The sequence below is a fragment of the Alligator mississippiensis genome, chromosome 13 (genome assembly GCF_030867095.1).
Source record: "Alligator mississippiensis isolate rAllMis1 chromosome 13, rAllMis1, whole genome shotgun sequence".
NCBI classification, from domain to species: domain Eukaryota; kingdom Metazoa; phylum Chordata; order Crocodylia; family Alligatoridae; genus Alligator; species Alligator mississippiensis.
In genome coordinates this window covers 21,097,800-21,111,480 of record NC_081836.1, presented here as the reverse complement: position 1 = coordinate 21,111,480, position 13,681 = coordinate 21,097,800, and the positions used below count along the sequence as shown (strand labels likewise).

At 47.1% G+C, this 13,681-nt stretch overlaps 1 protein-coding gene across 5 annotated transcripts in view; it reads right to left on the bottom strand.

Annotated features, from left to right (window-relative positions):
* Window positions 1-13,681, bottom strand: part of GTF3C1 (general transcription factor IIIC subunit 1) — a 163,786-nt gene that overhangs the window by 71,704 nt on the left and 78,401 nt on the right. For all 5 annotated transcript variants that reach the window (XM_014605761.3, XM_014605759.3, XM_019482373.2 and 2 more), the window contains exons 22-23: window positions 11,344-11,425; window positions 6,982-7,167 (exon numbers count right to left, since the gene is read on the bottom strand). In XM_014605761.3, the coding sequence (XP_014461247.1) occupies window positions 6,982-7,167; window positions 11,344-11,425 (268 nt within the window). The remainder of the gene's footprint in view (window positions 1-6,981; window positions 7,168-11,343; window positions 11,426-13,681) is intronic.

Sequence of the window (13,681 nt, the reverse complement as noted above, 5' to 3'; positions counted from 1 at the left end):
TTCGCTTGCTCAGGAGGCACAGGAAAGGCTTGAGGGCAACAGTGTAGGGCTGGCCCAACAATAGGCAGCCCTGATGCACTCCATGCCTGAAGGGGAAGGGCTCCATCAGCATCCAATTGAGCTTGACAAAGCACTCTGTGGAGGCAGACAGCAGAAGGGTGATTGACAGGCTGTCCCTACAAGTGAGCTCAAAGAGATGCTAGACCAAGTACAGGTTATTGAAGATGCTAGGTCCCAGCACTGTGCATGTCTGGTTGGGGTGGATTAATGTCCATTAGTATGGACTTCAGGTGCATGAAGATGGGCTTCATGATGGATTATGGTGTAGTCTGTGCACAGGAGAGAGAGACTGAGTGCAAGTTCCTTAGGTCCTCCCTCTTGGGCATCAGGGTCAGCACGGCCCTCTTGCTCAACAGAGAGAGCTTCCTGTCCCCTTCAGACTTGGTCCAGACTGTGGTAAGGTCTGGGCTGAGGTTGTCCCAGAGAGTGCAGCAGAATTCCACTATCAACTCACTGATGCCTGGAGACTTGCTAAGTGTACATCAGGCAGATGGTGTCTGAAAGTTCAGCTAGGGCAAGATGACCCTCCAGCCAGCCCTGGACTCCTGCACCAACTTGGCAGAAGTCAGTGTCAGGCAGATCCAGCAAGAAGAACACTGCATAAGACGACCCTCACGCTTGCACACAGATGGGTGGGATCTGTGAGGTGGTTGCTGTCTGCTGCCAGAAAGCATATGATTTACTTCCTGGAACATCTCCAGAGTGTAGAAAAAGGGGGAGCTGCAGTCCATATCCCAGAGGAGTTTGACCTGTGATTAGAAAAATGCACTGTGGGTGTGACTGGTGTCCAGAGCCCTGGGCTGTCCCCACCTTTTCTGACACTCTGCAGAGGAATGGGTTATGTGGGTGGGTGGCCAGGTGCTTCTCCAGTTCCATTACCTCCCTCTCAAGCTGCTCCCTCTGTTGCCTCTGAGCTGGTTGATGACCAGTGCCCTCCTATGAGGTGTGCCCTCTGGCAGGAAGTTGTAGCAAAAGAGCTGGCCACAGACCATCTGCATGTTCCACCATCTACTTGTCAAAGGGAAAGCCCTACTGCTGCTTGCACCAGGCCAGTCAGAACTCCTGGAAGATTGGTGTGAAGCCCGCATTCTCCAGTGCGCAGTTGTTGAAGTGGCAGAAGGCTGGTGCCAGGTGCTTGGGCCAGACTGACCTGAGGGTAGACAAGGTGGTGGTTGCTGACCTGCTGGCCTGATGCTGGAGGCATGGACTTGGTTGGTGTTCAGCATGGATATGTAGATCCTGTCCAGCCAGGAATGTTGTCCTTGATGTTCCTGTACCCTGACAAAAGTGAAGGTGGTGGTGTCATCATGGTGGTGGGCATACCAGATGTCCATCAGGGAGTAGACAGAAAGGACTCCCAAGAGAATATCTTGCAGTCAGGTTCTACTCCCTGCTGGTTCAGCACTTTGAGGATGATGTTCAAGTCCCCATTGAGGACCAGGCACTCAAAAGGGCTTACAGTGGAGAGATGGGTGACCACCTGCCAGTAGAGCAGGGTCATCTCTTAAGTTTTGTAGAGAGGCATAGATGTTGATCAGGTTCAAGAGGAACCCCCATACCTGGACCTGCAAGATGAAGCAGGCAGCCCATCACCATCTCAATGGCCTGGAGGATCTGAAGAACAGGCTGGCCACCCCACAGGATGTCTCCATGAGGTAGCTAATTTAGACCCTGTTTCCTTGCTCCAGCTGCCAGCCCTGCCCAAGATGGAAGGGCAGAGGGGGTGGAGGTCCCAGTCTCAGGGGCTGGGTGAAGGTGTGGCTGTTCCACTGGGCAGCTGGGCTTGCATGACTGGAGGAGGGCTAAGCGGGTGGGAACCTCCTTGATGAGGAGCATCAAAGTCCCTGAAAATGTTGGTGCTTTTGGCTTAGAATTGGGCCCCTTTCTTTTTTCCCCTACTGTATAAAAAGAAACTGAGGAGCCCTTTCTGCCCCGATTTGATATGGGGGGCCCACAGAACCATCCAGAGGAGACTGTCCAGGTTGAGCCCCCTGGCCCTGCTTGCTCCCCCCATCTCATTGGCTGCCTCCTTGTTGGAGGCTGCCAGGGTAGTAGCCCCCTCAGACCGTTCTTGCCCTGCCACACAGGACTAGTGGGGAGGGGTGATTGGAGTGGTGAAGAGCTCTTGGGCTCCCCATCTGTCTGAAGGGATGGTGGCTTGCAAGGAGGTTGTATAGTGATGTCTCCTCTGGTTGGACTGTGGTGGGGCTGTGAGGGGGAGAAACACACAAACTCAGACACACAGGAGTGAGCAGGGAGGCACACTGCTGGCTTACTGAGGACAAGATAGAAGAGTATCAAACACAAACACAGGGGAAAGGGGGGATGGATCACAGGACTCGCCACAAAAGGAAAAAAGACATGGGGGTGTTGCTGGAGCAGCTGGCACTGGTGGAATGGCGGAGGTGCTCTGCTAACGATGTTAGAGTCCCCTCTAGCTCCAAAGCAGTAGAAGCAGGAGGAGGAGGAAGCAGCTTCATGCTCTCTCTGAGAGGGCAAGGCAGTGTGGTTGTGAGCCCAGAAGTGGTGCAGGAGCCTGTGGCATGTCTGAGGAGCTCCTACTCCTGGACCCAGCCAGCTTGTAGAGCCTTCACAACAGGGGTGGGTAATTATTTGGGCCTGTGGGCCATAAAGAGAGTCGCCAAACTAAGATCCTGGGGTCTCCCTGCCCCTGACCACTGTCTCGCTCCTAGACGCTGCTCCCTGCCAGCTGCTCAGCTGACTGCCCATCCCAGCTGCTCAGCTGAATGCCCTACCCACACAGGTCCTGTCCTCAGTGGTGGGTGCAGGACAGATGGGCTAGGGTGCCTGGGCAATGGGGCTGGGGCTGGCAGTGGCAGCTGGAAGGAGCTGCCACTGCAGGGGCTGCTGGGAAGTGGAGTCTGGCCACCACGCTGGCCCAGCCCCACAGCACGCCTGGGGCAGCAGGACCAGCTGTATGCATCATAACCTGGGCTGCCCCTCATGCCCGGGCTGGGTGGGACCGAGACCCACTGTGGGCCAGACAAAAATCTCTTGGCAGGCCATATCGGGGCCTTGGGCCATATTTTGCCCACCACTGCTTCAGGAGGAAGTGGTGGCTCCCCCTGCTGGAGACAGGCAGCTGGGCTTGATGAACCATTGGTTTGACCACAACATTCTCGCAGGCAAGCTAAGGAAATATGGGCTGGATGAATGGGCTGTAAGATGCACAGAAAACCAGCTGGAGCATTAGGCTCAGAGGGTAGTGCTCAATAGCTTGATATCTAGTTGGCAGCCAGTATTATGAGGAACGCCCCAGAGGTCAGTCTTCGGGCCGGTTTTGTTTAATGTCTTCATTAATGACCCGGAAGATGGCATAGAGTGCACCCTCAGCAAATTTGCAGATGACACCAAGCTGGGGAGGGGGAAATAGTAGATACATTGGAGGGTAAGACTAAGATTCAGAGCGACCTAGATAAATTGGAGGATTGGGCCAAAAGAAAGCTCATGAGGTCCAACAAGGACAAGTGCAAAATCCTTCACTTAGGACAGAACAATCCCATGCACTGGTATAAGCTGGGGGCTGACTGGCTGGGTAGCAGCTCTGCAGAAAAGGACCTGGGGGTTACAGTGCACAATAAGGTGAATATGAGCCAATAGTGTGCCCTTGTTGCAAAGAAGGCCAATGGTATACTGGGCTGTACTGGCAGGTGTGTTGCCAGCAGGTCAAGGGAAGCGATTATTCCTCTCTATTCACCACTGGTGAGGCCATATGTGGAGTACTGGTTTCAGTTTTGGACCCTCCACTAAAGGAATAATATGGACAAATTGGAGAGTCCACTGGAGGGCAACAGAAATAGTTTGGGGGCTGGGGCACATGACCAGCATTCTTTCTAAGCTGTGTTGTGTGTGAGGCTGTGCAAGCATGCTCATGCCACACTGCCAGGTGCACCTGCACGGCCACGCAGCTTAGAGGGAACGCTGCACATGACTTACGAGGAGAGGCTGAAGGAACTGGGCTTATTTAGTTTGGAGAAAAGACTGAGAAGGGATTTAATAGCAGCCTTCAACTACCTGAAGGGAGGTTTGAAAGAAGATGGAGCTAGATTGTTCTCAGAGGTAGCAGATGACAGAACAAGGAGCAATGGTCTCAAGTTTCAGCAAGGGAAATTTAAGTTAGATACTAGGAAGAATTTTATCACTAGGAGAGTGGTAAAACACAGGAACAGGTTACCCAGAGAGGTCGTAGAATCTCCATCCTTGGAAGTTTTCAAGACCTGGCTAGATAAAGCTTTGGCTGGGACGGTCTAGTTGGGGATGGCTCTTCTTTGAGCAGAGGGTTGGACTAGATGACCTCCTGAGGTCCCTTCCAACCCTAATTTTCTATGATTCTATGACCCAGTATGATACATTATGTTCTTGTGGGATTATACAATGTGGTGTCTGTGATACAGGACTGGTGTCTATGACCTGAGAACTGAATGGGACCTGTGCTCCTATGAGACAAAGTGGAACATGACTAGTCTCCAATATAAAAAGTTACTGATCTGTAACTGGAGTCTTTGAAAATATACTGTCTACAAACACAACCCCACTTGTATGTCTCATGTCCTTGAGTTTAGATCAGAGGTTATCTGCCTTGGTATATATAGAGTATGTTCCAATCCTGTATCTCTTTGTATTTCTGCATCAAAGGGGATAGATTGTGGTACTTACTTTCCCATTACTCCGTTTCTCCAAACTGCAGTCTCCTACTGCTTACAACTCCAAGAAGACACCTGCCACCTTCAGACTGCTGGATAAAAGGCTGAGGCTGCTGTCAAATGGACTCTGAGGCCCCTGCAAGAGTTTCGGTAAAGGTGGGATAGGATCTGATGTATGATCCATACAATCACACCTCCTGCCATGCCATGTATGCACGGCAGGAGGTTGCGATTGTGGGATCCAGCATCAGATCAAATCACACCCTACCGCTGGTGCAGGAGGAGCCTGAGCTCTCCCTGCACTAGGAAACAGCAAGGTCCCATGGATGGGAGTCCACAGATGACAGAGCCTGCAGCATGGGGCTGCAGCTGTGAGCCCCATGTGTTGATAGGACTCCCAGCTGCAGGAGTGTATGGGGTGCCCCCATGGCTGAGAGTCCATCAGCTGATGGGACTCATCTGCAGAAGAGCATAAGGATCCCAGACATAGGGGTGCACCATCAGTTGTTGGGGTTCCCTGCCACAGGAGAGCCCCTGGCCACATATTCCTATCATTCCATGAATCAAACGAGTCAAATTTATTCCACAGAAAATTTATGATAACTTTGTGGCTTATTCCTCATTTTATCATACCATTAATTGATTGAATGTGTAGCCAAGTTACAACTTAAAGACTGATTAACTGGTTAATCATGCCTTAACTGTAAAGTGTGGCAGAGGCCTAACTGAATACTTCTATTGCTGAGGTGGAAGTTTCACAGTAGCTAGCGTCAGGAGGGACCTGAACAGATCATCTAGCCTGACCCCCTGCCACAGGCAGGAATGAATGCTGGGTTCACAAGACCCCAGACAGGTGATCATCCAACCTCCTCTTGAATTTGCCCAAGGTAGGGGCGAGGACCACTTCCCTGGTGAAGGGATGCAGGAAATAGGTACCAAGCCATAGCCTAAATGCTACCTGTTGCCCTGGTCATAGAAAAGCCAAATAGAATTAAAAGTCGTACAACTGAAAAAAGACTCCTAAACACTTTTCCCAGGGCAGTGCAAGTGTTGAGAAAGACAGGAAACATGGGTAAGATCAAGTGTTTTCTTGAGGTTCAAAGGCCATTAGGAACAGCAAGAGAAGAATGCTCCATTTCCATCCAAGGAGTTGAAAGAACTACCTTTGTCTCTTTGGTACAAAGGCATGAGGAGAGAGAACTGTTAAGGCAAAATGTTTCTGACTGAAGCATATGGGTATGAGACACATCTAGAATATTAGGAGACAACAGAACACTATGGAGAGGTTTTACAGTTCTGAACATTTAAATGCTGCAAGTCAGTTTTCAAATATACATATTAATCCGGCTATGCTTGAATGTAAACTGCATTTTTCCTGGCACAAAACACTATCATACAGCTAACCCAAAAGGTTGGGTTTTTTTGGTCTGCAAGAAAACTGCATTTTCCACAAAAAAATCGAGGCAGTAAAGCATTAGACAGTAGTCAGCAGAAAGAGATATGAGATAAAAGCTATCAAAATAAAAAAGGAAGAGAAGAGCTAGATGAAGTAGTCTTTTAGGAGAGGTCTGGTATCTCCAACCCAGGTTCAGGGTTAAGGGAGAGAGAACTTAAGCCTCAGAAACCTGTAGTGGATCAAGGCAAGTCATCAGGATTACATGAATCAAGATTCCAGAGTGTGTGAGGGAAAAGTGGCGTGCCAAGGAGGCTGGGAAGAAAACTGAAGAATGTAAAAAAGTTTGGGAAAATGAGAAAGTGGAGGTAGAGGAAGTGACAGACACCAATGGTTGGAAAAGTGAAATATGAATGTAAGTGAGGAGAGGGAAGATGATGCAAGTAAGTGCAGGAAAACAGAGAACAGATTTCTACAATAAAGGCAGATGACTGCCTTAAGGCCCTCCATGGGAGAATGGGCTCAATATGTGACTACAAAACTAAGGTGGAATGAAAAAAAAAATAAAATTAGCTTAATCCAGGCTAGGGTGTGCAATTCTGCAGCTGGTACAAAAGAGCAATAGAAATATGAAAGAACTAAGCTAAAGGATGTTGGATCCAGCATGGTACTATGCCCCTCCTTTGATATCACAAAACCACATGGCACTGGATAACTCTAACTCTCTTCATCTGGAAGGCAGTATCAGTTTTTGACTCTCAATGCTTCTTCTACATTGATCATAACTCTTCTGAATTGATGTGGCAGCACACAGAGAAGCTTTGTTTTAATGTAATCTTAATGGCAAGCCATATAGTAACTTACCTCTCTTTCTTTTCTTTGCCTTCTTTCCAGTGTCTTTTTTAATCCTCTTCCTTTTCTGACTTTTTCCACCCCTGACTTTCTTGGTTCTATCCTGTGTTGCTTCTTTGTCAATTTCAATACACTCTTCCCTCTGTGCTGGGGTCTCTGCTCTTACTCTTGTATCTCCCAAAATATTCATTTTATTGCCTACATAGAAGTACATTTACATCAGTGGAATTTTATAGCAAAGTCTGCAACACAATAGTAAGTTATTAAAAAAAAAATCAAAATGGTAAAGTTGCATAACATTAGACTTGAACTGTGATTCTCTGAAATGTTCAGTACTGTCATGTCATCACATATTATTTCTCAGTGACAGTGGCCCTGAACAGGCGTTACACATTTGTACCAGGAAAAAGGCAATTTTCCTGGCCTAAAGAGCCAGCATATAGGCATTTAAGGGTTTTTTTTGGTGGAAGAAAACCAGCTCTTTCACAAAAAAAAAAAAAAAGACAGCACTTACAACAGCAATCAGAGAAGTTTTCTAGAACAACCTTGGACACCTATATGTTTCTCTCAGGACCCCATTATCCCACAGTTCTCTACTTTCCCACCCCTTCCAAGGGTGAGGGAGAGAGAGCACTGGCTAGTGGTGACCTGTCAAGAACTCCTGTGGGGACCCAGCTCCCATGCTTGACCAGCATTCAGACTACTCAGGCTGTGGTAGTGATTCCTGCCACTACATGAACACTTCCAGAGAATCCCAGGACTGTATACATGGTGGAATCAATGGCCCTCAATACTGTATCCAAGGGGAGGGGGCCATTCTCCTACGACTTGAACCATTCTGGGGTCTCCATGGAATGGGTCAAGCCTTGGCATCAATGTCTCCTGCCCCTTGAACAGACACAGGGACTATTCAAGGGCTCCAGGTATTCCCGCCGTTGCATGAACAATTCCAGGTCTCCCTGAGGACTTATCATGGGGTGGCAGGATTTCCCTTACCCTAATCTAACTTCTCTTCTGTCTGTTCTGCCAATCAGTGGAATAATAGCAGGACCAGGATGGGGTTGTTTAGGGTTATGGAACTCTCCCCACCACACAGTACAAGGGGCCTGGCAAGAGGTGGAGCTCTGGCAGCAGCACTACTATAGTGTGAAAGGGGCAAGGAAAGCAGTTCTCCTTGTTCCTGACACTCCTATAGAGCAAGGGGCTGTCCTTGGCATCTGCTACTTTTCAGCAGATGCCAGCTGCTCACTGACAGCTTTCCCCCTTTCCCAACCTTGGAAGCAGCTCACTACTGTCCCCTGTCTGGCAAGATCACCTTAGAGGCATTTGTGTAGCTCACCAGCCTGGGGGCCAGAATGCCCGTGGTCCTCAGATTCTGACTTATTTTTCCAGCGGTAAGAATTTCTTGGAAATTCTTAGTGTTGGAACTGAACACCTCTCCATAGTGTTTCTACAGGTTTGATATCTGCATATAAAGAAAGAGATGATTGTATAAAGACTAGAATGCGATTGTAATGGTGTCCCACTCCAGGCGTGGCCGTAATACCTTTGAAGTCCCCTCAGCTCTCATTAACTTCACTCTCTTTTGAGCAATCTCCCCTTCCACTTGCCTACCATGCCCTGATGTATTTATCTTTTAGAAAAAGGGCAGCAGCCTGGTCTCGCATTCATGAACACAGGTGTCCTTATTCATAGACTTAAGGGACAATTATGTGGGCTCCATTGTCCCTAGTACTCACATCCATACCTCACTAATGTCACACATACTAATCAAATCTTAACTGCTCCTATGTGGACCACTGTAGCAGAAGGCTCTGTTCATCCTTACATCAGCCCCTCTCTGGGCTAGAGGCACTCTGACACTCCTCGGTCTGTGGCTGTAGCCCTTCTGGCCTGCACACCTTTTTACACCCTGGCCCTGCTCCTAGGCCAGTTAAGTCACACAGGCCCTCCAGCCCTGCCAGTCTCCAGCTGTGGCTCTTGGCCTTCAACCCTGCCTGAGCCCTGGCCTCACTCCTAGGCCAGTGAGACCTAAAGGCACTCTGATCTTCTGTTCTCTCCCTGGGCCAGCTGGGACTTCCTTACCTCCCCTTAGTCCTCTCCACCGACCATCACTGTTGCTTACCTCAGCTCAGAATTTAACCAGGAGCCCTGCTGCAGCCTGGCTGCCCAGCAGCTCTTTGCACCGTGGCTGTCAGGGCTAGACTACGTGCCCAGCTCCAGCTCTGGGGTTTATATACTGATGGCCCAGCCCCTGAAGGTCATGTGACTCCTAACTGCCCCCTGGCACACCTGAAGGCTGCTTCTCAGGCAGCCTGCCTTCTCAAAGTAGCAAGAGCACCAAGCCTTCTGCTACAGTGATCCACATATATAAAGGAGCCAAATGTAAAGATATATTCAACTTTTGATCTCATGTTTCCTAAACTGTAGGTCTTAACTATGCAAACTTAATGTTGCATTAACATAGCTTAATTAATGTCTTCTGACCTTTTGGGAATAGAATCAAACTAAGTTTGAAGAAAATGGTTTGAAAGTTTCAAAATTATGAAAACTCAAAGTCAGGAAGTAGACCATGTTACTTCAATTTGGCAATTAAAAAGTTTCAGTGTGAAGATTTTATAAACACACACACACACACTTTCTTCAAATGTGACAGGGTTTTGACATTTTTGCTACAAAAGAAGCTAGGAATGAAGGAAATAGAGAAGTTTTACAGTTCTCAACATTTAAATGCAGCAAGTCAGTTTTCAAAAGTACATATTAATCTAGCTACACTTGAACACAAACTGTGTTTTTCCAAGCACAAAAAGTTACCATATAAGTGCCCAAGGGTTTTTTTGCAAAAGAAAACTGTCTCTTCTACAACGAAATTATGGTACTTATCACCACCAATTTCTCTCTCCAGAGTTGTCTAATATTTTTATTTTAAAAAGCTATTTTTCAAACTAAGCAGAGGACTGTGCTCAAGTAAAGTTTAGTTTTTCAACATTTTTGCTGTACTCATGTAAAGTATTAACACGTCCTTAAAATGGAAAAAAAAAAGTGATTCTATTCTCCCAAGCTGCTGAAGGAACTTTTTAAAAACTAAAAAAAAAAAAGGGGGAAAATATCCATATCTTCATCTTTGGACCGAACCCTAGGCACAAATCATGGCCTCAAATAAGTTAGTAACAAAACTGTCACCAATTTCACTTCACAATTAAAAAAAAAAAAAATCATAGAAAAGTATGAAAGCTATTTTAGAAAGGCATGAAACGAAAATGTTTTTGTTCTATACTACAAGCACAACTATATACCCAGTACAATTACATCCACATTAGAGGCCTGAAGCAAACCTGGCTTGCATTCAGTACAATATTAACCTGTCTGGCCTTCCTGCAAGTTGCACTTCTTAGGGTACAGACAAACGTAATAATTCTATTGATATCAAAAGGATATTGACATAAGCCAGAGGCCAGCAACCTTTTTCAAGCTGTAGGCTGGAACAATCCAGCTCTGGTGTGCGCTCCCACTGGAGCCACGTAGATAGGAGCCAGGCTTGCACTGTTGCTGCTTCTCCCACTCTCCTGCTCTGTGGCTGCAGTGAGAGGGCAGTTTTCAGCTGGAGGGGAGCTGTGCCAGGACTAAACTAGAGCAGGGAGGGGGAAAATGGTAAGTGTGGGGAGAAGCCTTAGTAGTGTGAAAGCAGACTCCAGCTCTGCAGCTCTGGGGCAGCTCCCCTCTGCCTGGGAGCTATGCCTATGCTTTTGCTTCTTCTTCTAGACCCCTACTCCTCAGCTGGGGTATGGGCACAGCTTCAAGCTCCCTGGCCCTGGAGCAGCTGCTTGCTGCTCAGCCCCAGTGCGGACACAGACATGGGCACACACAAAGCCCTGAAGCTCTATGAGCCGGATCCAGCCTACAGACTGTATGTTGCTGACCCCTGATAAACTGTTACGATGCAATTTTCATGTCTGCATGATTCTAAAGTAATAATAAGAAAAGCCAAACTGCTTCATATTTAACCCTGCTTCATTCAGGGTCACGCTTCTGGTGTTACAACTAATGTATACTGCTACAATATCAGACTGACATAACAGTTGCAATGTAACAGCTGATGGGGTCCAGAGCAGTAGCTCTGTCTCCCCTTTTGAAGTGGTGAAGAAGTATGTTTGTCTGTATCTTTATACTCTTCCAGATTAAGGGCAAATGACTAGATACTGTCAAATATATTCAGAAATAGGAAAGAAAAATGTTATAAACTTTTTTCACTGTCCCAGCGGTGACCCAAAGTGTCTTTTAATATGGTATGGATTAGAAGAACTTATGTTATAGTTATAATTTTGATCAAAGGGTTTCAGTTCAGCTGCAATTCAATATATATCATTATGTTACCTCCAGTACTGAGCGGAAGGGGGTGCTTGGTTAAGAAAGTCTGGAGTCTCAGCGTAAGTCCGTTTTCAGAAATTGCGTTCTCCTAAAAGCAACAAAAACATCCAAGATGGCATATAGACATCAGACGATACACAGATTTTAATAGTAATACATCCAACAATTTCTTTGAACAACTGATCACAGCATTCTGTTCTTTAAGAGATTTTTAACATGAATGACAGTGGCATAGCTGGCAATGAGCTGGACAAGATATATTCATGTACTCACTACTAAATATTGAGACAGTTTCAGAATGCTTAAGCTGTACTGACACCACCACCACCACCGCTGAAAAATTCTAAACTTTCTACTAATTTCATCAAATAAAATTTTTGGAAGAAATCCTTTAAGCTCCTAACCACATTCTAATAAAGTGGCTCCTGGGCTCCATCATCGTCGAGTGGACATCTCCATTTAAATTAGTTTTTCAGAGTGCTCTAAATTCCACATGAGTTTCCAAAAAAGAAAAAAACCCCATGAAATGCGCGCACAAAAATTATCAGAAAATACAGCCACTCCCACATTCTCCACTCAACCTTATCTTTAAATACAAGCTGATATCACACAGCAGAATCTTAGTCATCCTTAACTATAACTGCTGTTTTAGGTCTAGCTGCCACTGCTTTAAAATATTCACTTGTACTTGCACAGTCCCAGAGGCCCTTTATGTTGCACCATTAATCAAGGCAGCATTAGTACTAGGTAGAAAAACCCACTTTGGGCAAAAAGTCTCACAGAATAATTAAAGGGCTTAAACATGTCACACTTTCCATACCACTATTCCTTACTCTCTTCCTTAACTTCTGCACCTCAAAAAGGCTGTGTAGTATTATTACCTCTACCACAGATTTTTCAAGGTGCCACTAAACTTCATCTTCCCCTACAGCAGTTTGCCTGGAGAACAGATATAGAGCCCTAGAAACAGAAGAGGAGCTTGTTCCATTGGAGGAGGATGCCAGGTCAGTCATCCCCAGGCTGGAAGGATCAAGACCACTGCCACCAAGAAGCGATGGGTGGTGGTAGCTGGAGACTCTCCTCTGCAGGGGATGGAGGCATCCATCTGCCAGCCTGACCATTTGTCTTGGGAAGTCTGCCACTTGTCTGGGAAGCTGGATCTGAGATGTCATGGAAGGATTACCACGATTCATCTGTCTGGCCCTCTGTTACCCATGTTGCTCATCCATGTGGGCACCAATGATACTGCCAAGAGTGAGTATAAGCAGATCAACAATGGGTCCAGGGCTCTGGGTGCAAAGGTGAAGGGGACACAGGTTATGTTCTCCGCAATCCTTCTAGATAAGGAGAAGGCCCTGGCAGGAGTGGATGCAACCTGCAGATCAATGCATGGCTACACAGGCGGTGTTGCCAGCCGAGATTCAGCTTCTTTGACCATGGGATGTTGTTCCAAGAAGGCGGCTTGCTAGAAAGAGATGGGATCCACCTGACAAGAGGGGGGAGCATCTTTGCAAACATGCCTGCTAACCTAGTGAGGAGGCCTTTAAACTAGGTTTGCTGGGGGATGGAGAACAGAGTCCTGAGGTAAGTGGGGAAGCGGGGGATCTGAAGGAAGCAGAAGCAGGAGGGGACAGCAAGGGAAGCCTTCTTCTTGAGAAAGTAGGACAACCAGCTAAATCACCTCAGGTGTCCTTACATAAATGCATGGAGCCTGGGAAACAAGCAGGAAGCATTGGAAGTCCTTGCACAGTCAAGGAACTATGATGTGACTGGAATAAGAGAGACCTGGTAGGATAGCTTGCATGGCTGGAGCACTGTCATGGATGTGAACAAACAGTTCAGGAAGCACAGGCAAGGGAGAAGAGGAGGAGGAGTTGTGCTGTACATAAAAGAGCTGTATGATTGCTCAGAGCTCCAGTATGAAACTGGAGATAAGCCTGTTGAAAGACTCTTGGTTAAGATAAGAGGGGAAAGCAACAAGGGTGATGGTGTTGTGGGGGTCTGCTATAGCCCACCAGACTAGGAGGATGAGGTTTTCTTTAGACAACTAGTGGAAGTTTCCAGATCACCAGCCCAGGTTCTCATGGTTCCAGATCACCAGCCCTGGTTCTCATGGTTCCCATGGTTCTCTCTTCGACCACACTGACATCTGCTAGGATGGCAATATAGCACTGCACAGGCAATCCAGGAAGCTTCTGGAGAGCGTTGGAGACAACTTCCTGGTGCCAGTCTTGGAGAGAGCAACTAGGAGCTGTGCTGCTCTTGACCTGCTGCTCACAAAACAGGGAAGAACTGGTGGGGCAGGTAGTAGTAGATGTCAATTTGGGCAGCAGTGCCCATGAGA